The sequence below is a fragment of the Sceloporus occidentalis genome, unplaced genomic scaffold (genome assembly GCF_023333645.1).
Source record: "Sceloporus occidentalis isolate IW3139 unplaced genomic scaffold, rSceOcc1.0.p SCAF_1, whole genome shotgun sequence".
Taxonomy (NCBI): domain Eukaryota; kingdom Metazoa; phylum Chordata; class Lepidosauria; order Squamata; family Phrynosomatidae; genus Sceloporus; species Sceloporus occidentalis.
In genome coordinates, this window is record NW_028316981.1 from 13,546,894 (window position 1) to 13,573,871 (window position 26,978).

Here is a 26,978-nt window from a genome sequence, read left to right on the forward strand (position 1 = left end):
GCCTTTTATATAAGGAACACCATTTTACTCTGCCACTGTATATAATGGGACCTGAGCATCCATGAATTTTGGTAGCCATAGGGAGGTCCTGGAACCAAACCCCAGCAGATACCAAGGGCCCACTGTATATGATTGTGAGAGCTGAACAGTGAGGAAAAACTGGCATGAAGAAAACCAAGTAATTGGAAATGTGGTGCTGGAAGAGGCTTTTGCTTATACTATGGACTGAAAAGGAGACAACGGAATGGGTCTTAAGCTTGAATTCTCACTAGAAGCAAAGATGACTTAACACAGGCTGCCACAGACCTAGTCTACACGTAAAGGTATTGTACAATTGCTACGGATTTTCTCACATTTGCATCAACTCAGGGCTTAACTGTCTTCACTTTCTTGCACAAATTTGCATCTATTTGCCCTCCCTCTGCCAAAAATATGCAGCCATTTGAATCCATGTGACAGCCACATCGTCACAGACACTCTGGATACTCTGGTAAAAACTACGAATCCTTTCTCAGCAGAGTTCATGGAGTTTTTCTCTCCCCACCACCTTCTTTAAAAGCCTGAAAATTAGTAAAGCCAAATAATGTTGTAAGCCGCCTCAGTAATGTTGTAAGCTGCCCTAGTTGTCTGTTGTGCAGAGGGGCGGGATAATAATAATAATAATAATAATAATAATAATAATAATAATAATTGGGGATGTTCAGCCTGGAGAAGAGAAGGTTAAGAGGTGATATGATAGCACTGTTTAAATACAGTATTTGAAGGGATGTCATATTGAGGAGGGAGCAAGCTTGTTTTCTGCTGCTCCAGAGACTAGGACTCGGAACAATGGATGCAAGCTACAGCAAAAGAGATTCATCTCAACATTAGGAAGAACTTCCTGAGAGTAAGGGATGTCCAACAGTGGAACAAACTGCCTCGGAGTGTAGTGGAGTCTCCTTCCTTAGAGGTCTTTAAACAGAGGCTAGATGGCCATCTGTTGGGGATGCTTTGATTTGGATTTCCTGCATGGCAGGGGGTTGAACTGGATGGCCCTTGCGGTCTCTTCCAACTCTATTATTCTATTATTCTATGATTCTATTATTAGTTAAGTGGAAGGCAGTAGGCAATAAGAAAAGAAAAGGTCCACATTCCTGATGATTTGTTGTTGTTGGTTGCCTTCAAGTTGTTTCTGACTTATGGCAACCCTAAGGCAAACCAGAAGTTCCTTGGCAAGTTTCTTTAGAGGGCGTTCGCCATTGCCATCCTCTGAAGCTGAGGGAATGTGACCTGCCAAAGGTCACCCAGTGGCCAGGATTCAAACCCTGGTCTCAAGAGTCCAACACTCAAACCACTACACCACACTGGCTCCCAATGGAATGAGTCTTAAAAGAAGCTACGGCCCTGAGATTTGAGACGTGAGCAGGACTGTTGATGATTTGCATTCTTGGAGGCCTCTCCTTCTTAGGATTGCCATAAACTGAAGTTGAGTTGACAACAAATACCAATAACTTTCCTTGCTGCCCATTAATGGTTATTTTCTGGGTGTCCATCTGTTATCTCTTGGCTGGGTTTATTTGCCTGCTGTTCTTGACACACTCTTGCTTAACCTGCTTTGTATTGGGAGGACTTTTCTGCCTCTCTCCTCCTTTTTTCAGGCAATGTAGTAGCTGCACCTTGAACTCAAAATGAAAGGAAGATTAACCCACCTGTCTTCATAGGACCCAATTAACCCCAAAACACCAGATACTCCGCAGTCTTGGAAGCTAAGCAGTATCAGCTTTGGTTAGTACTTGGATCTGAGACTTCCAGGGTATACCTGGTGCTGTAGGCTCTATTTGAGAGGAAGGAACTGGCAAAACCACCTCTTGAGCATTTTTTGCCCATGAAATTCATGGGATGGTTATGAGCTGAAATCATTTCCTGGTTTTTAAAATGGCCCAGGTGAAAAAGTGGCTATGCCCAACACACCATCAAGAGAACATTTGGGAACACTGTGGAGCAAAATATTTATTTATTTATTTATTTATTTATTTATTTATTTATTTATTTATTTTAACAGATGGTTCAGGGGTGGGGTGGGGTCCTGAGAGCCACAAATAGCTTCGTGGCACTTTGTCCATCCAAGCTCTAGATCAATGCTTTCCTAACTTTGGTCAAAACAATTAGGGACTCTGGGTGCCGAAGTCCAAAACATTGGGAAATAACTGCTCTAGATGACGGTTTGAGGGTACATCTGGACTGCAGAAATAATGCAATTTGACACCATTTTAACTGCCAAGGCTCCATTCTACATAATCCTAGGATTTGTAGTTTGTTGAGGCCCCAGGACAGTTTGGCAGAAAAGGCTAAAGCTGTTTGTCATTGTCATTGTTGTGTGCCTACAAATAATTTCTGACTTATGGTGACCCTAGCACAATGCTATCACAGGGTTTTCTTGGCAGAATTCTTCAGAAGCACTTTGCCATTGCCATCTTCTGAGTTTGAGAGAGTGTGACTTGTCCAAGGTCACCCAATGGGTCTCCATCCCAGGATTCCATAGAATGGAGCTACAGCACTTAAACTGGTGTCAAACTGCATTATTTCTACAGTGTAGATGCACCCTTACTGAGCGAATGATAGTACTGGCTTCATAGGAGAGAAAGCCACTGCTCTCGTCAAGCTATATGAAATAACATGTTCATGTTTCCAACGAACAGAAGAAGCATGGCCGCAGTACAGTATACATCTATGACCCACGGTGGAAAAATCCTTCCCTGATCAGATGCTGACAGGCCAAATTGGCACTTTCTGTACCCCTTTGAGTTGCCATGCAGAACTCAGAAGGGGAACTTAAAGGGAAAAGAGGATGTCTAGTGCACAGTGGGGGGAAAGCTGGCTCATTGAAAAAGGGAAACCTCTGGCCCTACACAGCTTGAAATTCCAGTAAATGGGTAATTAAAATCAGCATTGATGATCTTTGTTCCATGCAAAAGGGAGGCTTCCGCTTTTCACATAAATGCCGATACAGACATTTATACAGCGATCATACATCCTTCTTAACATTTTTACGGCTTTAAAAATTTCAAGATTCAAGAGTTAAATGTTATTACTACCATTACTGCTGCTGCAAAATTTGTCTTTCTTTCTCCCTGTCTTTCCTTCCTTCATTCTCAGATTTATTAGTCACCCTTTAGCAAAATCCTCTCCGGTCCAATGTACAATAAACACATAAATAAGCTCCAAGCGCCATATATATCAACTCAGAAGCAGCATCATAAAACAATCACTCAGAGTGGAAATAAGGTTCTCTGTTTGCCCCAGCGGGAGAAAGGGTGCAACCAAAAATGACATGGGGTTATTCACAGATGCATTTAATTGAAAGGTTTATTTAAATCACAGCAGATAGACTGATAATCAAACCCATGAGATGAAGGCACAGTATATCAGAAATCAGTGGCAAATCAATGTATTTCAGAGAAAATACAATGCAGTGCTTAGAAGTTGGATTAAAAAGTCAAATGATTTGTGTCTTGCATAGCAGATTTACCAATGCAAAATTAGCTATAGTTAGCCCTTTAGGAAATATTACATTTGCCTCTAATCTAGGGTGCATCTACACCGTCGAAATAATGAAATTTGCCACCACTTCAACTGCTATGGCTCCATCCTACTGTTACCCATGCTGGTTTATATAAATTTTGGAATCAATGATAACCCTTGGATGACCCCTGGCCAGACTCCTAGGCTGTCCGCCATTACTGGCAAAGCGAGAAGACATGTACACCTCCCCTGAGGGGAACAGTCACATTAACATCTTAGAGGGTCTGGGAAGTCGCATGAAGGGATTATCTTGAGTCAGGAAGAGTAAAATGTTTGCCTTCCCTGAAGCTATCACCCCCTCCTCAAGTCTGTTGTCCGAACAACTTAAGTCATTGATATTATCAGATCCAGACATCCAGGTGAAAAGAAAACAATCAAACACCTTTGTTTCGGCCACACCAGCCTCTTTGCCTCAGGTGAGATTTCGCCTAGAAAAAGTCCCAACTTTGGCTGCTCAGCGCGCCATCCCAAAGGTCTACTTACTCCACGTCAGTCAGACCTCTGTTCTGGTAGCCGGCATTTCTGCTCAAACCCAGGTTGCGGAGCAGACTTGTCTCACTGTCCCACATCCCATTCGCTTCCCGGAGGAAGACTACATCTTGGTGAGTATACCATTAGCAAAGCCTAAACATCTTTTCCACATTTCCAACCTACCTTCCTGAGCCTTGAATGTGTGTGTGAGTGTGTGCATTGTGTGTGTTCCCCCTGTTTTCAATAAAGTAGACATTTAGTTATTGCAATCTGTCTCTGCTTCAGTTATTGGGAGGTCCTGGTTTACTCCGTATACATATCGGGAGACGATCTCGGTGGGCTCTCGTAGCCAGCCCCCTCTTGCAATATTTGGACTAATAACAGCATAATAAAATTCCCCTACGGACCCTTGGCTACACTACCAAATCCTGGGATTTGCAATTTTGTGAAGCACTAGCACTCTTTGCAGAGAAGGCTAAAGAACTTGTAAAACTACAAATCCCAAGATTCCATAGGACAGAGCTACAGCACTTAAAAGTGGTGTCAAGCTGCATTATTTTTACAGTGTAGATACGCCTCTAGTTGAAATGCTCAATGTTCTCGACTGCTTGATATATTTTCCTAAAAATGCTGAACGTGCCAGCTAGGGATTCTGGAAGCTGCAGTCCAAAATAAAACAAACAAGTGGAATCTTCCTACAGATCTAGGTTGGACATTTTTGTTCTTGTTAAAGCATTCAACGATGCAAAGCACCTGTCCATGGACTAGAGTGGTTGGGCCAAGAAGATCTGACCACTTTGTCCTGCTGTTTGTAAGAAATAACCTTTTGTCTTCAGTCCATGAGATCTGACCACTTTGTCCTGCTGTTTGTAAGAAATATCCTTCTGCCTTCAGTGATCTGCATTCTCTTGCATTTACTGCACTTTCCCCTCATTCTTGCAGATGACTCACCAACTCGTTTCCCAATGTGGCCTGAATCGCCAACGACGGGACCACTATGTCCAACTTGTTGCCCGCAGTCAACAGCTGCCCAGCCCCAATGGCATCCAGACCCTGAACCTCCGCTGGAGCACCCGTCAAGGGTACCTTTTAGTGCAGACGGACAAGCCCATCTACACTCCTCGGCAAAAGGGTGAGTCCCCTGCAACATCCCTCCTTCTAACATGTATATATAATTGTCCTGCTTAAGAGTAGAGAGTCTTTTTTAGCCTAGGGGCCAAGTGACAATATAGGAAAGTGAAGAACAACAATGATGGGCATATAGCCAAGGACATGGGCAGACCCAAAGGATGGTGGTGTCCAGGTCTGCAAGGTGGTCAATCCAGGATTTAGACCAAGGATGGGCAACTGTGGAAGGTCTTCAAATGGTTTCCAAATTATACCTAGCCTAAGGAGAACCTGTCATGGGGTTTACTTGGCAAAATTTGTTCAGAGGAGGCTTGCCATTGTTTTTCTCTGAGGCTGAGTGATTGTGACTTGCCCAAAGGTCACCCAGTGGGGTTCATGGTTGAGTGGGCTTTTGAACCCTGGTTTCTAGAGTTGTAGTCCAACACTCGAACCACTATGCCACAATTGCTCTTGACTGTGTATCCTGCCCTCATCCTTCTGCAATTCTTTGCTTTCTGGATCGGGTTACTGAGCCTCAGGGTGACCCCTATAAATGCGAGCTTGTGGTTGTTTTGTTGTATAGGTTCCTTAGTTGGATATGCGTGCCCTAACTCCAGTTCAGGCTTGACAGACAGGCAGAGACGGGTTTAAAACAACAACAGAAATAGATTTGTTCAACAAATATAAGAATATAATAAACTTTACTATTCTACAATTTAGGCTCCCCAGTATCATAGGCAGTTCTCCTTTTTTTGTTCAAATCCAAAACTCTGTCTCTGTCTGTTGTTGCATGCAGAATTAATGCAGTTTGATACTGCTTTAACTTCCATGGCTCATGCTTTGATACCTCTTTAACTTCCATGGCTCAATTTAGTTTTTGAACATAAATGTTATTTAGTTGTTTTTTAATTTTTTGCAAAATAAGATTTTACCTAAACTTTTACTTTATATTATTGTTATCTTTTAGGACCCCAAAAGAAAAGAGTATAAATTGAATAAATAAATATATATAAACCACCAAACCCAACCTAACCTGGGACAATGCTATAGTCATTGTCAGAAAGAAAATTTTCATCTTTTTTGACAATGGTTTGTTGTCTTTCTGTCTTGCCTTTCTCACACTCATATACGATTCTTTTGTTACAGTGAATTTCCGAGTCTTTGCCCTGGATCACAAACTGCGGCCAAGCGTTGAACCCGTTGTTATCACCATTCAGGTAATCAACAATTTATTATCAAGCTAAAAGGAGCTGAGGAAAGTGAAAGCTGTGTTATCCTTGAGGGACAAAACATGCTACTTTTAACACTTTGAAATCTCCATATTTTATCTTCTTATTTCCTTGTTTCTGTCAGAACTCTCGAGGTCTTCAGGTCCGGAAAACTGAACGCATGCCAGTAAACTTTGTCATCAAAGATCACCTGTCAATTCCTGACATCTCTGAGTAAGTTTCTGCAGCAATGAAACCAGGCCCAAACCCAACATAGTGCCCAGATCAAGGAAAGTAGTAGCGCTACCCTTTCTCCTTTGGTCAGACCGCAGCTGGAATATTGTGTCCTGTTCTGGGCACCAAACCTCAAGAGGCATATCAACAAACTGGAATGTGCCCAGAGAATATCATGTACTGGAACACTTCAGTTCAGAAATTCAGGCTTCAGTAGTGAAAACCAGAAAATCCTTTATTCAGAAACTATACATAGATGTTCTCTAATAAGAGCCTGTGTGGCATAGTGGTTTGAGTGCTGGACTACGATTCTGGAGACCAGGGTTCAATTGCCAACTTTATCCAAGAAACCTTGGAGAAGTCACAAACTCTCAATCTCAGGGGAAATTACTTGCAAATCTCCTCTGAATAAATCTTGCCAAGAAAACCCCATGAGAGATTTGCCTTATGGTCACTATAAGTCAGAAACAACTTGAAGGCACACAACAACTACAGATGTTCTCTACAGATGTATGTTGCCATGACTGAGCCACCAGTGTTAACACAATACCATTAAAGCATACAGTACTGTAGGTCTATAAGCCTAAAAATTTATGCCCAAAAATTGATCCCAAAATACCAGGTCGACTTATTTACGGGTCAGTATGGTAATGTGATAGCAGCTCTTTCATGCAGTGGGAAGATAGTTTCTTTTTCTCTTGAGCCAAGCAGAAATAGTCCTGAGTTGCTTTTAAACAAAGTCCTTTCCTGCCCGCTGTCTGAGGAGTGAAGGATCAAACGAAAGCTGAAACGATGAAGCAAAAAACCTCAGTTAGAGTCTCTTTTGCCGCATTCACCCATCTACACACTGAAGGAGCCTCCAAGTTTTATCCTCGACTTATCCATGGGTCATGGCAAAATCCATAATTTTGGCCCCCAAACTTGCCCTTGACTTATACATGAGGTCAACTTAAAGTCGAGTATATATGGTCCTTCAAATTTTGAGTTGACATCCCATTTGCCCATAAAATCAGACAAACTCATTTCTCCCTTCTTCCCATGTTCACCCATCCTTTCATCCCATTCTCATGAGACCAACCTTGAAATTTCCAACTAGCCTCTCTTCCCTTCTTCCAATCTACTCATTAACCAGCAAAGGAATTTGGGCAACAGGCTAGACAATTAACTTATGACTGTGTCCCGTCATCCAGTATTATATCCTACAATATCCTACATTGTGAGTAAGCAAAGCTATGGCAGGCAAACCAAATTCTATGAACCATGGCAGGCAACCTGAAAGACTCAGCTCCTGACAAAGAAGGGCAGCCATGATGATCAGAGGTCTGGAAACCAAACCTTATGAGAAATTACTGGGGGAGCTGGGCATGTTTAGCTTGGAGAAGAGAAAAGATGACATGATGGCCTTCTTTAAATATCTGAAGGAACATCATATAGAGGATGGAGCAAGCTTGCTCTCTGCTGCTCCAGAGGCTAGAAAATAAAACAATGAATTCAAAATCCAAGAAAAGAGATTCCACCTAAACAACAAGAAAAACTTATATACTGTAAGAACTGTTTGACAGTGGAATAGACTGCCTTGGAGAGTGATGGATTTTCTTTCTTTGGAGGCTTTTGAACAAAGATTGGATGGCCATCTTTGAGGAATGCTTTTGTTATTCAAGTCTGCTTAGCAGGAGGCTGAACCAAATGGCCCTCATGGTTTCTTCCAAATTCTAGGATTCAATTTTTGCACTTTGAACTTTGTTTGCAGCAACTGAGGTAAGCTGAGGGCAGAGAGGGAAAATGGGAGGAAGAGAGAGAGAAACGGGTATTTTAAAAGCAGCTGAAAAAAGGGACAGTAGAAGATTAACCAAGACTTTGCCCTAACAAATCAGAATAGGTGTTGGGAGTTTCAGAGTGAATCTGCACCACCTTAACTTTCCCAATTCCATCCTACAGAATCTGGACATTTGTAGTTTGGTGAGGCACTGGCACTCTTTAGCAAAGGCAGCTAAAACTTGTTAAACTACAAATCACAAAATTCCATAGGATGTAGCTACAGCACTTACAAGTCGTGTCAAACTGCATTATTTGTACAGTGCAGATGTACCCCTAGTTGAAACACTCTGTGTTCTCGACTGCTTGGCATTCCTCCCCCCCCCCCCAAAAAAAAAAAAGGCTGAATGTGCCAGCTGGGGATTCTGAAAGCTGCATTTAAAGCTGAGGTATTTCTAAAGTGTAGATGCACCTCTTGTCAAATAAAGTGTGGAGGGCTGCACAAACCCCACCACAGCCTTAGGGATAAATGTCCTGTGCTCTTTAGCATGGGAAAGTGCAATTTCATAGCACCATTTGACATGTGACCTGGTTCAGTGGTTCTTTGGATCCTCTTGGCTTTCTCTGGAGTGACTCAGACTACACCTTGCTCTTTTTCCTTTTCTCCATTCTAGGCCTGGCATCTGGCGTATCACGGCCCATTTTATCCACACTCGGGATTCAAACTCAACAACAGAGTTTGAGGTGAAAAAATATGGTAAGTTCTTGGAGTTGTTGCATTTTTCCTGGCTCTCCCTAGATACTGTATATGCTCAGTGCTCCAAAGAGCTCATGTGGCAGGCTGCAATTCAAAAGGTGCAGCATTTCACTGCATCCCTTTTGATGTATATTGATGGTACTATAGACAAAACAGATAAATAAATTATATTAGAAGTACAATTATTTGCTGACTAAAGTAACTGTATGCTGCTTCTATTTGTCCAAAAGGGATTTATTCTTACTATACAATCCTCTCAGGTTGCTGAGGACCTTAAGTGTCCAATTAAGGCACTTTTACAGGAATGGAGAATAAAATGGCATCTGTTTCAATTCTGTCCTGCCATCTTTCTTTCTCTCATCAGTGCTCCCCCATTTTGAAGTGACAATTGTTCCAGAACGGAAGTACATCCTGACCTCAGGAGAGCAGGACTCTGAACTACAAATTGACCTAGAGGCTAAGTAAGTTGCACTTCTTTCTGATACAATCAATTAATTAAAAATATTACATACATGTGTTGCGCACACATACGCACACCCAAACACACATTTTTGCAAGATCTTCATGTTGGATTTCAGTCTAGAATAAGGAGATTATCACTTGAGCAAATAAACCAGCCAATTTTTAAAGTTGGAAACTTCCCAACTTCGAAAAAGTGCTGGCTGAGCAAGGCTTCGACCTGGGATGCATCCGGGCAGCAGCATCCCATGTAGATCGGTGGCTATTTAGGTACGATAACATCAAGGGGCATCCTGGATCCAGAGTTGAAGCTGGAAGAGGTAAGATGGCTTATTTGCCCAAGTGATAAGCTCCTAAAATGAGTTACGACAACCTTCCCCAATCCAGCATCATCTAGATAGGTTAGATTCAGTGTTGTCATTAAGGGGGTGCGGTGGTGCGGCTCACACCGGGTGACACACCAGAAGAGGGGTGACACATGGTTCCCTCTCCAGTGCCATAAGTAATGTTCTCAAGAGAGGCTGCACACGCTCTCTTCACCCCATGCTGCCCCCCACCCCATCCTCCTTTTGAGAAGACAGGGTGGGAGGGCACAGAGGAAAGGAGCACACGCCACCCCAGGAAGCCCTTCACCAAAACCTCTGCCTGCAGAAGCCCTGCTTCCCACACCGGGTGACACCTGCTTCAGAGATGCCACTGGTTAGACTTCAAATCCCGTCATCCTTAGCCACTAGAGCTTTGGGGTATATTGGCTGATGTTGATATAAGCTGCAGTCCAAGGCTGTAGGAAGTCTTCGTTTTTTGTGGGTTTTCGGGCTATGAGGCTGTGTTCTAGAAGTTTATTCCTGATGTTTCACCAGCAGTTGTGGCTAGCATCTTGAAGATGCTGACCACAGCTGCTGGTGAAACTTCAGGAATGACCTCTTCTAGCCTGAAAAACCCACAAAAAAACTATGGATGCCGGCTGTGAAAGCCTTTGACTTCACATGTAGGGAGCCTGATTTCCTACAGTAACAAGAGTACACAAGCTTTTTGAAAAAGCATTTGTGGGGGGCAACTGAGTCATCTACATCATATGTTTAGGTCTCTTTGCTTAAAAGAGGAAGTTAATCTCAATTGACCAGTTGCTCAGACTATTGGAAGAGTGTATGTCTGAGAATATATTTCTGTGTGAGTTTTCACAATTGACTCTTGGATGTACTCAGAGTTATACAGGGTGTCCAAAAGTTATTTTTACATTTTCTGTTGTACAGTGGGCCCTTGGGGTTTGGTTCCAGGACCCCTGCGTGGATACCAAAATAAGCGGATGCTCAGGACACCCAAGGAAACAGTGATGGTGATGGGAAAGGGGATTATGCCCAGCACATGCTGGCTGCTCTTTTTTTCCTCAGAGGCCACATCAGTGGCAACTGGGATGGAGGGCGGGTCCCTCCCCAGCCATTAAAACCAAGGTACGATGGCACTGCACTTGGCTGCTATTCTGTCCCTCCTACTCTTCCATAGAGAGACAGTGTGTTGTAGTGGTTTGAGTGTTAGACTATGACTCTGGGAAACCAGGGTTCAAATCCCAGCTCAGTCAAATAAACTCATTAGGTGATCTTGGGCAAATCACACTCTCTCAGCATCAGAGGATGGCAATGACAAATCCCCTCTGAAGAAACTTGCCAAGAAAACCCCCATGATAGGTTCACCTTAGAGTGGCCATGATTGGACAACAACAACAATTCTTCCATATCTGCCGACCTCTGATTTGGATGGTATCTGAGATGTTATCGTTATATGTCAGATTAAACATAATGATGACCAGTTAGAGGCATACAAACATTGTGTCCATCAGTTCTTTCAACCATGCCAAGCCTTTAAACTATCCCTGGTATTCTGCTTCTTGACAGATTTTTCTATGGGAAAGGGGTCAGTGGCACAGCTTACGTAAGGTTTGGTGTGAGTGATGAAAATGGCGGAAAAATGTATATCACAGGACTGGAGCAACAGGTCCCGGTAAGAGAACTCAACCATCTCCCTGACAGAGTTACACAGTGGTGAGGCACATGCTCAGATGCACTCTTTCACTAGGTCCTAGCCCTGGCGCCTGTTCCTGAAAACAAAAGACCTCAACCCAGTAAACCTTGATTGAGGAACTTTTGGCCCTCTGGATATAGGAGATTATGAGGGTAGGAAAGTGGAATGGAAGCATGACATAGTGATTTGACTGCTGGACAGGGGAACAGGGTTCAATTCCCACTCTGCCATGAAATCCACTGGGTGTTAAATGCTCTCAGCCTCAGGAGAAGGCAATAGCAAATTTTCTCGGAACAAACCTTGCCAAGAAAATCCCATGATAGATTTACCTTAGGGTTGCCTTAAGTCGAAAACGATTTGAAGGCATATGTCAGCAAAGTAGTGTCTATAGCTGAACCTTACCAAACAATGTTGGGATTGACTTATGGCTGGTTTCTAGTTCATCTGTAGCTGTGGTGCACCTTTTCATTGTTGAGGAAAGCTGGTCAATAGCTACTAATTGTGCTGCTGTTGCACTAGCCCTTCCATGCAATAGGTTTCCAGCTGCAGTACATATTGGACAGCCACATAGTCTCAGTTTCCTTCTTTCTCCCTCTCCCCCTTGCCCTCGCCAATCCTGAGTAGGCTGGTTTTTTCCCCTTTTTACACTCTCTATTCTCTCTCTCCCAGTCAGATTGCCATAGTTGCTAAATTATGTTAAAAAGAGAAATTAAAAATAGTAAAAACTATGCTGGGAAGAGCAACAGGGCAGGGAAGCAGGGCTAAGCATGAATTTGTGGATTACCACCTCTTTAGGCTACTTTAAATCTAAATTAAATACTATTCTATTCAGGGAAGCCTTCCAGCTATCATCTTGATTTTATGACTCAATATTTCATGACTTATTATTAGTATTAATTTACACTTTTATAGTATTGTTTTAACTTTGTTATAATAATATTTTATTAATTTTATAATCTTGTTTGTGGTTTTAGATTGTGCGCCGTAGGCAGGCTTTGTTTCTATTTTGGATTGTTGTTTTCTCTCCTTTGTAAAGCTCTATGTAAAGCCTATGGCACTATACAAATAAACGTCATAATAACAATAATAATTAAGGAGCAATCTGGGAAATAGAGTGCAAGACCTTGCATAGATGCAACAGCCCCAGTCCCACAATTGAATAAATGCGCAATAAGGACTGTTCCAAACCAGTATGTATGCATTTCCTTTCTTTAACTTGATCATGGCGAGAACGGGACTCCTACAATAAAGTCCACATTGTAACCCCTCGATTCCTTCAACCTATTCCAGATCTTTCATCATCTCAGCAGCCAAGAGATTTGTGTTTGCCTTCTAAATATGCCTATGAGTGAACTGATTTTGGTTTCTCCCCACTTTACCCTAATTCTTCCCAAATCAGGTAACGGATGGCGTTGCTTCATTAACCCTAAAACGCAGCCTTCTCGCTGAGAAACTGGGGCGCCCTCTGCAGGATCTAATTGGAACATCCCTCTACATTGCAGCCACCGTAATTGAGTCAGCAAGTAAGTTTGGGACTGGAACATAGAATCATAGAATCGTAGAATCGTAGAGTTGGAAGAGACCACAAGGGCCATCCAGTCCAACCCCCTGCCATGCAGGAAATCCAAATCAAAGCATTCCTGACAGATGGCCATCCAACCTTTTATTATTTTTATTTATTTATTTATGTTATGTATACCCCACCCGTCAACCCTAAAGACTCTCAGAGTGGCTTGAAATAGGTTGAGTATCCCTTATCTGAAATGCGTGGGACTACAAGTGGTCCATATTTTGGATTTTTTATTTTTACTTTGGAATACCTGTATTTGCATACACATAATGAAGCTGGAAAGAGACTGAGGATCTGTGAAATGGTGGGAATCCAATCGTAGTGCTTGTCATAAATCCCAGCCTCCTGAAAATTCGCAAATTCTTGCATCTCTCTCCAGCCATGTCTCTTTCCAGCCTTGCATATACTGTACAAGTACATAGCTCAACTTTTTTTGGATTTTGGAGTATTTCAGATTTTGGAATTCTGGATAAGGGATATTCAACCCATATCTACAATAGCAACAGCAATAGCAATAGCAAGTACATTTCTATACCGCTTATCAGTGCACTTAAGCACTCCCTAAGCGGTTTACAAATTGTAAGCCAATTGCCCCCAACAATCTGGGTACTCATTTTAGCGACCTCAGAAGGATGCAAGCCTGAGTCAAGCTTGAGCCTCTGGGTTGGTATGTTTTTGCAGATAACAGATGTCTAATAATAAAGCCAGTCGTGCATTTCCATTTTTTTCACTGCCTCTCAAATCATATGGATCTCTTTGCATAGGTCTGTAGTGGTTAGAATATTGGGTTGATCAAATTTCTAGTCCCCAGTGAGCCTTAAAACTCACTGAGTGAGATGCCAACTGCCCACACATCTACTCAGAAAATGTCACCATAGGACCTAATCACATAACCTACAATATTAGGTGCACTTTTACTTGTTCATCCTCTAATGTGTCATATGCCGTCTTCTGTCAACAATGTCCTTCAGCAGTCTGCACTGGGCAAACAGCCCATCCTCTGTGCCAGAGGATAAGCAGACATAAATCAGATCTTAGGAATAGGAACACACAACAGCCTGTTGCAGAACACTTCAGTCTTCCTGGGCATTCCGTCACTGACTTCAGGACAGCAGTCCTTGAACAAAACAACTACAAAAGAAGATTGGAAAGGAAAACAGCTGAATTAGAATACAGTCGGCCCTTCTTATACACGGATTTTTTATACACGGATTCAAGCATACACGGTTTGAAAATGTTCCAAAAAAGTATAAATTTACCTTGATTTTCCATTTTTTATAAGGGACACCATTTTGCTATGTCATTATATGTAATGGGACTTGAGCATACACGGATTTTGTTATACACGGGGGATCTTGGAACCAAACCCCAGCGTATAACAAGGGTCCACTGTATATCCGCACCCCAGTCTTTCAACAGCGCGTTCAACAAAGATAATGACTTTCTGGCACACTACATATATTATAACACCGGACACTCTTAGCCAGTTTATCATATTTCCTAATAGTTCCCAGCCTGTACAAACCATCTTCCAAAACTCACTCCATCATTCGTATGGTCATCCGTTCACTCTGGCCTTAGGCAACATCTTTTCTTCTGCCTTTGTCCCCATAGTTAAAACTAAACTTGTCACCTCATCACCATATCCACAAATTTTGCATTTCTATGACTATTCGTACAGTCTGATTGTAAAGGTCTCTCCTGGGCACCAGTTCACTCCATGCATCTGTGGAAGGAAACCAAGTCTATGAAATCTTAATATACCACTTCTTTCTCACAGTTACTGAAAGGTGCTACAAAATCCTTTTGCATACTGATATTCCAGACTAACACAGCTATGTCGCTGAATTCTGGCTCTGGGACAGTCACTCTGTCAATATGGTCTACTGTTAGAAATAGAAAGAATATTCACAAATATTCACAAAATAATAATAATAAAAAACCCTGAAACAAACATGTTTTTGAGTGTTCAGAAACCCTGTTGAGAAGAATTCTGCATAGAAGGGAATCTTCACAGTTTGGAACTTATTTCTATGCAAAATTTGCACATGGTTGTCTTATGCAGAAAATAACATTTTCTGCACAGGAAGCAGCATTTTCTTTCTGAGTAGAAAATGCTGTCTTCTGTGCAAAATCAACCATGTGTGAATTTTGTGCAGAATAAATCCTGAGTTGCAAATAAGTTTCAAAAACTGGTTTTCAAAGACTTTTTCACACCAGGAGAATTGTTAAAATTACTCACTACTTTCATTCAAGGAGAAACGTAGTGAAGGATTACACCCATAGCTACTGTACAGTCCTTTGTGAGGATGAAATAGGTGCAAGAGGAAGAGAGTCATGAGAAGAGGAAGAGAGTAATCAAAAATGAGCTGAAAGCACGCAACAACAACAAACAAGAAAAACAACTCAAACATATCTGTGTCCTTTTTACCATTGACTCTTCCTTTATTGTTCTAATAATAAATATTAAAAAATTTAATGTGTAATGTTTTTAACTTTTAAAAATTGTTTAATTGTCTTTTAAACTTTTACAATTTACATTACATGTTTTATCTTGTTTTTAACTTGTACTGTTTTAAATTTTGTCAGCTGCCTTGAGTTCCTATAACAGAAAAAAGATGGGATATAAAATAATAATAATAATAATAATAATAATAATAATAATAATAATTCTTGCAGGTGGAGAGTTGGAGGAGCAGGAACTCACTTCAGTAAAGTTTGTGTCATCTCCTTATTCCGTGGACCTGTCCAAAACGAAGCGCCATTTTATTCCTGGTGCCCCCCTTGAAGTGTTGGTATGTATATTGTGTCTTCTGGACAGCATAAGGTCCGTATGGCAAAGGATGTTTTGTTGGAAAGGGTAACCTACAGCTGATTTTTTTCTCCTTTACATTACTTGCCCCATATCTTTGTCTTCCTTGACTTTTAGTCAAATCTTTCTATGTAGGAGTGAAACAGACTAGTGGATTGGAGCAGCCTCTGACTCCTCCAGACTTGATCAGTTTCTGTTCGGCCAGAGACCACTACAATTGGATGGTTTGCTCTGCATTGTGCTGCTGGCAAGGAGTGGCCTTTTGCTGCTCCTTTTGCTGGTGGCTTCAGGCTGCCTTAGGTGGCCTAGAAGTGGCTTGCAGTCAGTTTGCGGGTGTGCGTCATTTGCACACCATGCCCTCAAAGCAGCTGGAAGCCGTACCTTTTGGCCCATCTGCTTTTAGGGCTTGTCTGCCATGACTTTTAGAACTGTTCTTGTCTTAGTGACCGGTAGTCCCTGTTCCAAGTGATCAGTATCTGAAATGCAGAGTGCATGCTATTGAGACTCAGAGTACTCTGATTTTGACTGAATACTGAAGGAGGAGGAATAAGAACTTCTTTCTCATTAGAGTTGAAAGCTTAGACCAGGATTAAAGACAAGATATATCCAAAATGCTAGGGACCAGAAGTGTTTTGGACTGTGGATTTTTAAAGATTTTGGAATATTTGTATCTGCGTATATATGAGATGCCTTGGAGATGGTACCCAAGTCTAAACACAAAATTCATTTACGTTTCACATACACTTGATGCACCTTATATCCTTATCCACCTTTCATATCCACCTTATAGTCTGAAGGTAATTTTATATGTATTTTTAATAACATTGTGAACCATGAACCATGAGAAAGCAAAGGTGCCACTATCTCAGCCACCCATGGAAAAAGTTTTGGGTTTTGGAGTATTTCACATTTTAGAATTCTGGAAAAGGAAGACTTTTAACCTACTAGCTTTTTTTTTAGTATTCTTTATTGAATATATACAAATTAAAAAGGGTACATCAATACTTAAGCTTATACATTTCTACTTTCAATACTCTTAAACCCTGTAATCCCACCCCACCCACACCTTCATCTATCCGCTTATACATTTGTTGTTTCTATATTAGCTATGCTATCTTCATTCCTCAAAATCGAGAAAATGATCAACTCCTTTATCTCACTTTAATTAATACCTCTTTAGCTTAGTTACTAAGATTGTACAATTCACTTTCATCTCTTACATTATATTATAGACACGGTTTAATTCACTAACCTACTAGCTTTTAAAGTTATACAGAGGCTGTTATCACTGTTTAAGGATATCGATCCTGACAGTCATACTGGTTTGGAAGGCAATGGACAGGCAAATGACAAAATGTAGTATTCAGTATTTTCAAAGCTAAAGACTTATTCTGAAAACAGACATGGCAGGGAAAGAAAAAGCTCCCCCCCCCACACACACACACACTCCAGTTGTTATCGTTTTTTGATCTGTCAATGGACTGAAGGTTGGATCTTTTTTCAAAACTGGAATTTGTGTTGGCAGCAGGCTAGCTAATGTGGTACAGAGCAGACTCAGGGATGCACCTGACCCAGGTCTATCCTCCCATAGAGGGAAATGGCCAGAATGGTCTCCAGAGAAAAGTCTAGTGGGCAGTCGTCCACACTAGGAGTGCAAATCTTCATACATTTTCTATCCGCATGAATCCAGGCTGACACCAATTTAACTGCCATGGTTCATTGCTATGGACTTCTGGAATTGTAGTTTGTTGTGGCACTAGAGCCCTCTGACAGAGAAGGCTAAATTTCTCACAGAACTACAATTCTCAGAATTCCATAGCATCGAGCCATAGCAGTTAAAGTGGGGTCAACATGGATTATTTCTGCATCCTTAGTCGGGGGTGGGGGAATCATGTGGCTTTTCTTTGTGCAAAAAAAACCCCAAACGTTTTCTGTACAGAAGACAATTTTTGGTCATAGAAAACATTATTGTCACATAAAAATAACATATCTGTGCAGAAAATGCAGCTTCCTGTAGAAATCTTGTCTTTTTTGCTGAAATATTTGGTTTTTTTTCCCCAGAGGAAATAAATTTTCCACACATGAAACCCTTTTTTGCACTGAATTATGAAGTTTCCCCCACAACTAGGATTCTCCTTGTCAGAGTTTCCTGACACTCCAGAAGCCTGTTTTTAATAATATTCAAATATTTTTAATATTTATGCCATCCATGCTCCACATACCCATAGCCACTGCTCCCTGAAGCCTAAACCTAATTAATATTGGAAGCACATTGCATCCAGCCCTTTGAGAAAGGCATGATATAACTCAAACAAGTAAACAGTCTCGGTTTTTTTAGTTGCATCCTGCCTTTCTCAAATGCTGTTTTTTGCTCTCTCGCTCTCTCAAACACACACCCCAAATAGGTGAGGCTATTTATTTATTCGAGTTATAGTCTACGTTTCTCACAGAGCTGGGAGGCAAGGTGCTACCACTATAATGAAAATGGTTGCAATAAAAACAAACAAATTGTACACAGTAAACTCAGAATGCACTTAATTACACTATTAAAACCCCTAACAAAACAATTTACAATTGTAGATTGGTAATAAACTAAAAAAAAACCACACAGATAATAAACTATTCTAGTGAGAGTAGACTAATTTGAAGTAATAAAATCTACCATAGGGGTGCATTTACCAAGTTCGCCTTGTTTCTTTTGGCCTGCTCTAGTTGAGAATAACTATCAGATATAGGCTTGAGAAAGCTGACTCTCTGTATCTTGCTGCTGCTGTTGTGTTTATGAATGTGCGGCAGGGAGCAAAGAAATGAATTTCACACCCCTGGCCCAGATGCTTTTTTTCTTTTTCTTTCTGTGGGTCAGTATGCACACATTCATGTATTAGCTATTACATTTACCTGTTGGTAAATTCTGCATCATTCCGGTGTGCCTATGATGCCCTCCATCCTAAACTTTTTAGTACAGCTGCCAGCTTCCCTTCCTACAATTGGAAGATCTAAAGATGGTAGTGAATACACTGGTGATCTCAAGGCTGGACTTTTGCAATGTACTCTGCATTGGACTATGTTGGTGTCAGTAGTTCCTGAACTATCCATCCTCCATTAGAGGTCACAGGCAATTGCTCTGTGTGGCCCACAACACAAACCCTGCTGCCCTCTGATGAGACACAGAGTGTTGTTCCTTTGCCAGTGTTGAAAAAACAATTAATTGTCAATCTGGTGGGCTAGTGCACTCTACATTGGGTTACCTTTGTGCCAAGTTGAGAAACTTCAATTAATTCAAAACACGACATCCAGATTGATTGCTTGTGCATGTAGGATGAGCATATCACACCAATATTAAAATCCCTCTGTTGGCTGCCAGTTAGTTTCCTGGCAAAGTGAAAAGTATTGGTTATTATCTTTAATGGCCTACATGGTTTGGGACCAGGTTACCTATGGGATTGCTCCCTCCTGTATAATCTGCCCCATACACTCATGTCATCTAGGGGACATTAACTTCATCTGGCCAGAAGTAAATTGACAACTGTCACTCCAGAGGTCCTTTTTGTCCAATGCCCCTAAACTGTGGAATGACCTGTTGGGACATATTTGACAGCTAAACATGACGTCTTAATTTAAAACAGTATTAAAGAGCTATCTCTTCCAGCAGGCTGAGTCAGTGGATTTTAAACTACGTATCAATGTTAAATCTGTATATTTTAATCTGGATGATGTTAATGTGTTATGGTTGTTTTAATTTGATGTTTATGTGTTTTGATTTATGCCTTTAATAGTCAGTAATATATTTTAATATATGTTGTAATATGTTATAATATATAATATTATATTATATATACTGTATTATAATATATTATAATAATATGTTATATATTATATTTTAATCTATGTAATCACACTTCATAATATAAAATTGTTATTATTATTATTATTATTATTATTATTTGTTATTCATTATTATCATCATTATCATTATCATTATTATTCTGTCTTTTCCTCCAAGGCGACCATTTCACTCCCGGATGGAGCACCGGCTTCCAACCTCCCAGTTCATTTCTCAACCCAGATAACTGGAGCCTCAAGTCCAGATGATGCCAACGTTGATCTCAAGAGTGATGATCGTGGGATTGTCAAGCACACAATCAATGTTCCTGCCAAAGCAACCTCCCTCTCTGTCACGGTATAGGCCTGGTGCCCTTGCTAGGAGGGAGAGGGGACAAAATCATATCAAGAGGAGGGAGAAAGGGCAATTGGAAGAAAGAAAAGACAGACCTGCCTGGGGATTAGAAACTGAGAGAAACTGGGAAAACTTGGTGTTCTAGCTTCTTAGCAGTTTTCTTAAAATTAAAGAGATAATGGGAGAGTTTGAGTCAGAACATAGGAAGTTACTATTAAAAGTAATTAGTTACAGTAACAGCTCCAAGCCGCCCTCATAAAGACAATTCCAGACTGCAGAACTGGGGTGTTTCAAAATGTGGATCATACATAGTTGTTCATATTCCCTTGATACCACATTAGCTGTTGTGATACAACTTTAGCTGTTCGGTAGAATCTTGAGATTGGTAATTTGGTGAGGTATTCAGCTTGGTCTGCCAGAAAGCTCTAGTGCCTCACCAAACTACACATCCCAGGATTTTGTAGGACAAAGTCATAGTGGTTAAAATGGTGTCAAACTGCTTTATTTCTACAGTGTGGATACAATGTCATTTTGTTTGCATTTGAAGTGAAGTGCATCTTCCTCCCTTCCCAACTCATCCCTTTTCAAATTTGCTGTCTTTTGCTCACCACTCTACAAAAAAATGGACTCTCCAAGGGATCATAGGGGGATGACAGGAGAATCAGATTTGGCCCTAGGATCTGAGATTTCCCCACCCCATCCCTGATTTAGAGCAAAAATTGCAGTAGTGTATTCTGGATGTGGCCTGAATCTGCATAGAAATGTGTCTGCCTCTTTGTTGCCCACACAGCTAACAGCTGGGAGGGAATCTCCAGCAGAAGCCACCATGACTGCCAAAGCCATGAATTCCCCAAGTGGGAACTATTTGATCATTATAAGCCCAAGTCACCAAGAGCTGAACCCTGGAGACACCTTCACACTTGGACTGAAACATGTTGGATCATCTGCCTTCTCCAATTTCTATTATTTGGTGAGTCCATGGGACAGGATACTGGGCCCCACCACTTCTGTGATGAATGAAAGAAGAGGCAACAGCTCTTGGATGTTATCAGGGATTATTGATTAATTTCTCAATTTCTAATCTCTCCATTAATTTAATAATAATAATAATAATAATAATAATAATAATTTTATTTGTATTTTCCCGCCTCTCCCTGCGGATCAAGGTGGGATTACATCAACAATTTAATGCAGTACAGATATAAAATACAATCAATAAAACACTGACATTATTATTAAATCAATAAAACAGCTAAAACATCTAGAACATCTAAAATATTTAGAAAACATACATCATAACCAGAAGTGAAGCATTTTATCTTAAAGTTCTCCTATAAGAGGTCGGCTGGATAAGCCCACCGGAAGAGATCCATCTTAAGTGCCTTCTTAAAGGCATCTAAGGTGGTGATAAAATGGATCTCATAGGTAGTGGGTTTTTATCTCACGACAAGAGTAGCTTCTTTTGCTCTATCTCCTTGGGTTGATTTAAAACATGTAAACATATGACTGGACATGTAAACCATTCCTGGACTGTAACAACTCAGAGTCCAAGGACATTATCACATGCGGGATGGGACAACATTGTACCATCCCTGTCCTGTGCTTATTCTGTGCTTATCACACAATCACAGGAAGGAGTTTCACACAAAATTGTGCTTATGGGGACATTGTCCCATCCAGAAAATGTGCTTGAGTGTGATCACACGAAAGCCATGAATGTCCGATGAATGTCCCATGAAAGAAGTGTAATCGTCCCCTCATTTCCCCTAATTTTGTATTATCAGAAGATCACGGTAATAGAATTCCACTTCATTTATGGAACATTAATGGGATCAGCGCAATGTAGTGAGAAAGCCTTTCATGCAATCATGTTCAATAGCACTTTCTGGGTGGGATAAAGATGCCCATCCCCATGTGATAAAATCCCAAGTGGGAGATGGATGCTTCCTCTCAATTAAAATATTCCCTCCTTTGCAAATTCATGGAGGAGAAAGCTATTAAAGGCTACTAATCACAATATATTATTGTATGCTCTTGATACCTGCTGGGGCTTGGTTCCAGGACCACTGTGGATCCTAAATCTGTGGATACTCAAGTCCTTCACATGCAGTGGAATAGCAAAATGGCATCCCTTAAAAAATAATGGCAAAAACAATGCTTGCTTTTTGGAATTTTGCAGGGCGGGGGTGAATATTTTCAAGTTGCAGATGGTTGAATCCATGAATGCAGAAACCGTGGGTATGAAGGGCCTACTGAGCTTCCACTGAGAAAAGCAGGATGACTTGAATACCATTTGATAGGGAGCATGACTTGAGTGGAAGTTGCAGCATTGCATTAATGTTCTGACAATGAGATTCCCACAAGCATCTGGCTGCCCACAATGCTGGGCTAGACAGGGTGCGGTCTGATCCATCACAGTTCTTCTTAAAAATTGCCACATCAGAGTGATGTTTGTAGGGCTAGGACCATGTTGGAACTGAAAACCACAACCCAACATACCAGATGTGGATGTATATCTTACACTTTTCATTCTACTCCAGTGATACTCAAGGCATAGCCTCCAACATTTCACAGATGAAAACTACTAGTACGTGTGTGGCCAAGCTATGTCAGAGTGTGGTCAAGTTGGCAAATGTTATTCACAAAAAAGAGCACAAAAGCTAGGAGAGGCTGCAACAGTTTGCTTTTGCCTCTGTCTACAGGGAAGGGCAAGATTTCTTGCCCTCTTTTCTTTTTCTCCCCTGCTGAGTTAAATGTAGTTCCATTACAAATCCATTACAAATCTTGAGAAAAATTTAAAGTTGAAAACAAAATGCAATTTATAGTCTAGCCCTTCTTTTCTGACACACAGCCTTCTTTAAAGGAGGCTTAATATGTGGGGAAGCATTCAGCCGTGTATGAATCTTGTGACACTTTCAAGACTAAAAAAAAATCTTGACATCTGTTTTTGTAGACTATGGTTCACATCATCAAATGCTAGGAGATGGTTATATATCTTATTTCTCTTCCTTTGTTCAAAAGAATTTAAAAAAAATTGTTGCCTTTATAAATTTGGCAGAAAACCCAGACTTTAAAAAATTGGGGAGATGGGGACAAAGCAAAATTGATTTGCCCATCCAGAGGATTCTGAGTACCTAATTCTTTCAAGTCTCATTTTAGATCCTTTTGTATTCAGTTATGTTTGTGCTGCTGAATTATGGCTGCAACCTTTTTTTGATCTGACAGACTTTCCATCATCAGCAACTACATGACATACAGGTAGAACACAATCCTCTCCATGCTGCAAATAGTTGTACTATTGAATTTAACTAGTACGGGAATAATGTTTAGCTGGTCCTTGATAAGAACTTTTAATAAGAAAGGGCAAGAGGCCAGCTTCCACATCCCAAATTGCAGAAATGTAATCTGAACGTGACACTTTGAATGGTCAAAAGTGCAACAAATATGCTGAATACTTCTCACTGAAATGGCCTTTTGTGTCCAGATTTTGAACAAAGGGGACATCATATCTGTGAACCAAGTGGCCCGTGTCTCCTATACTGCAGTCTCCATTCCTATCACATCCAACCTGATGCCGGCATTTCGCCTTGTGGTCTTCTACCGTCTTGGCGATGAGGTTGTGGCAAACTCCATCTGGGTGGATGTTGCTGATCGCTGTGAGGGGAAGGTGAGTCATACATGAAATAAGCTTGATATTATGAACTGGACATCCCAGAATCCCCTGCTGGAGTTTGTGGAGTTGATTTGTATGTTTAGTATTAGGGAGCCTGCTTCATGTGGAAATTTGGACTGCATTTGCACTGCAAAACTAATCCAGTTTGGCACCACTTTAACTGCCATGGTCCAATGTGATGGAATTCTGGGTTCTGTAATTTGTTGGGTCACCGGACAGAGAAGACTCAATGTCTCACAAAACTACAGTTCCCAGAATTCCATAGCATTGAGCCATGGCAGTGAAAGGCGTATCAAATTGGATTATTTCTGCAGTATGGATGCAGCCATAGAGTGACTTGCTTCATGGATACCTCCTGTGATCTTATCACATGGGACTTGAAAAGTGGAATTAGGGCAGGATAGTAGCATCTGTAGCTATATCACATGATTCTGTGTCTGTCTTGTTGTTCTTCTTGTGTGCCTTCAAGTCATTTCCAATGTATGGCAACCTAAGGTGAGCCTATCATGGGATTTCTTGGCAAGATTTGTTCAGAGGAGGTTGGCCATAACCTTCCCCTAAGGCCAAGAGCATTTAACTTGTGCAAGGTTACCCAGTGAGTTTCATGGCTGAACTTGGAATAGAACCCTAGTCTCCAGTCATAGTCTGGCACTGAAACCACGATGCCACACTGGTGTTGGACGCTTTCTCATGGGAGGCAAGCATCATTAAAACATGATTAAAATGGGGTAATAGCACAATTGGGGGGAAGATGATCAGACTCCTGATTCTCTTGTTCATGTCCCATGCATATACTGTAATGAACGTGTCATTGGGTAATAACGTATTATTGTTGTACTATATACATTTTTAATAGACTGTAAACCACCACCCTCTGGTTAGTGGGCACTGCCATTTAAAAGTGCAATAAATAAGTAAATTAATAGCCTTGACTAGAGTGTAAAGGAAGAAAGGCAGGTGGATGGAAGATGAGGGAGAGTGAAATGAAGAACTTAATGGAAGATAAAGCATGATGAAAAACACTACAAGAAAGGAGTGGGAGCAGTGAAGAGCAAACATTAGGTAGATAACCAGGATTTTAATGACTCTGGGACTTTTCATAGTACAGAATCATAGCATTATGACTCCATTTTAATTGTCATGGCAACATCCTGTAGAATCCTAGGATTTACGATTGGGGAAGTACTTAGAATATGTCACCAGAGAGCTCTAGTGCCTCCCGAAACACCAAGTCCCAGGATTCCATAGGATGCAGCCAGGGCAGCTAAAGTGGAATCACAATGCTATAACTGAAGTAGTGTGCAAGGGCTATTTCTGCTAGGATGGGATTAGCACCTATGCATATCCCACGCTGCATTTTGTGATCCTCATATCTCATATCTGGAGATAGCATATATTTGAGAGATTGATGACCTTTCAGGAACGCTAGGTCAGGTTCCCAGGAGAAAAGGAACATGTCCCAAGGCATGTGTACATCCAGGTAAAGAAGACCATTAGATCTAAATGTGTGGATTAAATGCTCCTTTCTTCCCCCACATAATCTGCATTTCTTCTCGCAACTTGAGACAATGGATCTCCTTTCACTCAAAGCAGTAAACCAGCTTCTCTGTCTCCCGCTGTTGCATCCCCAGACAGATTTCCCCATCCATCAGTCTCAGCGATATCCTGAGCCAATCACTGCTTTGTGTCACTAAAATTAAAGTCATCAACAAGTTTGGAATCCCACTGTTCATTCCTGGGAAAAGACATCCAACCTTTGTTACCTGACCAGATAGATCATTGCTAGTTGCTAGTTTTCGGGTATAAATATGGTTCCAAAACATAACCTCTGTGCACACAGATGGCATACACCTCTGTGTATGTTCTGTGTTGCCCTCAGACCTCCCAGTCCGAGCCACTCCATTCCAGCTTTCCGTGGTCTAGTCATGAGACAGGTAAGTATAATCCCAATGCAAACCCCTAAAAACTCTACTGTCCCATTTCCATAGTTCCATTTTGGTTATCTCTATTTGTTGTGTAAATTGTTATGTTGTGTGTGTGATTGCATTTTGCATTTTTCTAAATAAAACCATCTTCATTCACCCAGAACCTAGAATCCTCCTCAGTTAGTACTGGTATAAACAGGTGCAAACAGTCCCGAGGTAACCCAAGCTTCTTGCAAAAGCTAATTTCCCCAACATTTGTAATGCTAATGGTTGGTGGGGACCCCCAGTCTCCCCCACCTGGTCTTTGGGTAACAGGGTCTAATTCTGTCTATCTCCTTTTCAGCTGGAAATCCGCCCAGCAGTACTTAAAAGCGAGTGGCGACCTCAGGACCGCCTGTCACTCACCATAACCACTGACTCAAGATCCTCCGTGTCTCTTTCTGCCACTGATTCTGCTGTTTATGCCCTCAACCGGAAGAACCGCCTCACCCAGGGCAAGGTACTTCTTCCCACCCTTCTTCCTCCCCGATTCTTCTTTGCATGTTCATTTCTAATGGTTTGAGAAGGATAGATTTTGATTGAACATTAGAAGGAATTTCTTGACAGTAAGAGGGCAGAGGTGGATTCTCTTTCTGTAGACATATTCAGAAAGAGGGTAGACAGCTATCTGCTGGGTGTGCCCTGGCTGGAGTTCTTGCATTGTGTAGGGAGTTTGACTCTATGGCCTATGTGGCCCCTTCCAATTTTATGATTCTATGGTTCAAATTAATAATAATAATAATAATAATAAAGATTTATTTATAGCCTGCCCAATCACAAAGAATCTGGGCGGGTTACAACAATAAAATACATCAATTACAACTGAGTTAAAAATCAAACCCTAGACCTACCGCCCCCCCCCCCATTCCCAGTACTAAAACAGAATTAAACAATAATAGTATAAAAACATTAAAAACATTAAAAGCATTTTAAAAAAGGCAGAAGCATAGGCAGGGAAGAATAGACAAATGAGGGGACAATATCTCTATATCTGGGGAGGGTAACTAAGTTGGAGAGGCCTGCCGGAAGAGATCCGTCTTGAGTGCTTTCTTAAAAGCTGTCAGAGTGGGAATGTGACGGATCTTCTCCGGCAGGTTGTTCCATAGTTTAGGAGCAGTAGTAGAGAAGGCCCTCTGGGAAACTGATGTTAACCTAGATTTTTTTGGCTGTAGTAGATTTCTTCCAGAGGACCTTAGTGTGCGGGGCGGACA

General features: G+C 41.2%; 1 protein-coding gene across 1 annotated transcript in view; it reads left to right on the forward strand.

Annotated features, from left to right (window-relative positions):
• LOC149320830 (complement C4-B-like) overlaps positions 1 to 26,978 on the forward strand; it is a 94,839-nt gene that overhangs the window by 14,295 nt on the left and 53,566 nt on the right. The window contains exons 3-14 of the mRNA XM_089502623.1: positions 4,975 to 5,164; positions 6,286 to 6,356; positions 6,493 to 6,581; positions 9,011 to 9,093; positions 9,458 to 9,554; positions 11,445 to 11,550; positions 12,971 to 13,094; positions 15,821 to 15,936; positions 19,957 to 20,133; positions 20,921 to 21,100; positions 23,615 to 23,797; positions 26,072 to 26,227. Coding sequence (XP_089358749.1) covers positions 4,975 to 5,164; positions 6,286 to 6,356; positions 6,493 to 6,581; positions 9,011 to 9,093; positions 9,458 to 9,554; positions 11,445 to 11,550; positions 12,971 to 13,094; positions 15,821 to 15,936; positions 19,957 to 20,133; positions 20,921 to 21,100; positions 23,615 to 23,797; positions 26,072 to 26,227 — 1,572 coding nt within the window. The remainder of the gene's footprint in view (positions 1 to 4,974; positions 5,165 to 6,285; positions 6,357 to 6,492; positions 6,582 to 9,010; positions 9,094 to 9,457; positions 9,555 to 11,444; positions 11,551 to 12,970; positions 13,095 to 15,820; positions 15,937 to 19,956; positions 20,134 to 20,920; positions 21,101 to 23,614; positions 23,798 to 26,071; positions 26,228 to 26,978) is intronic.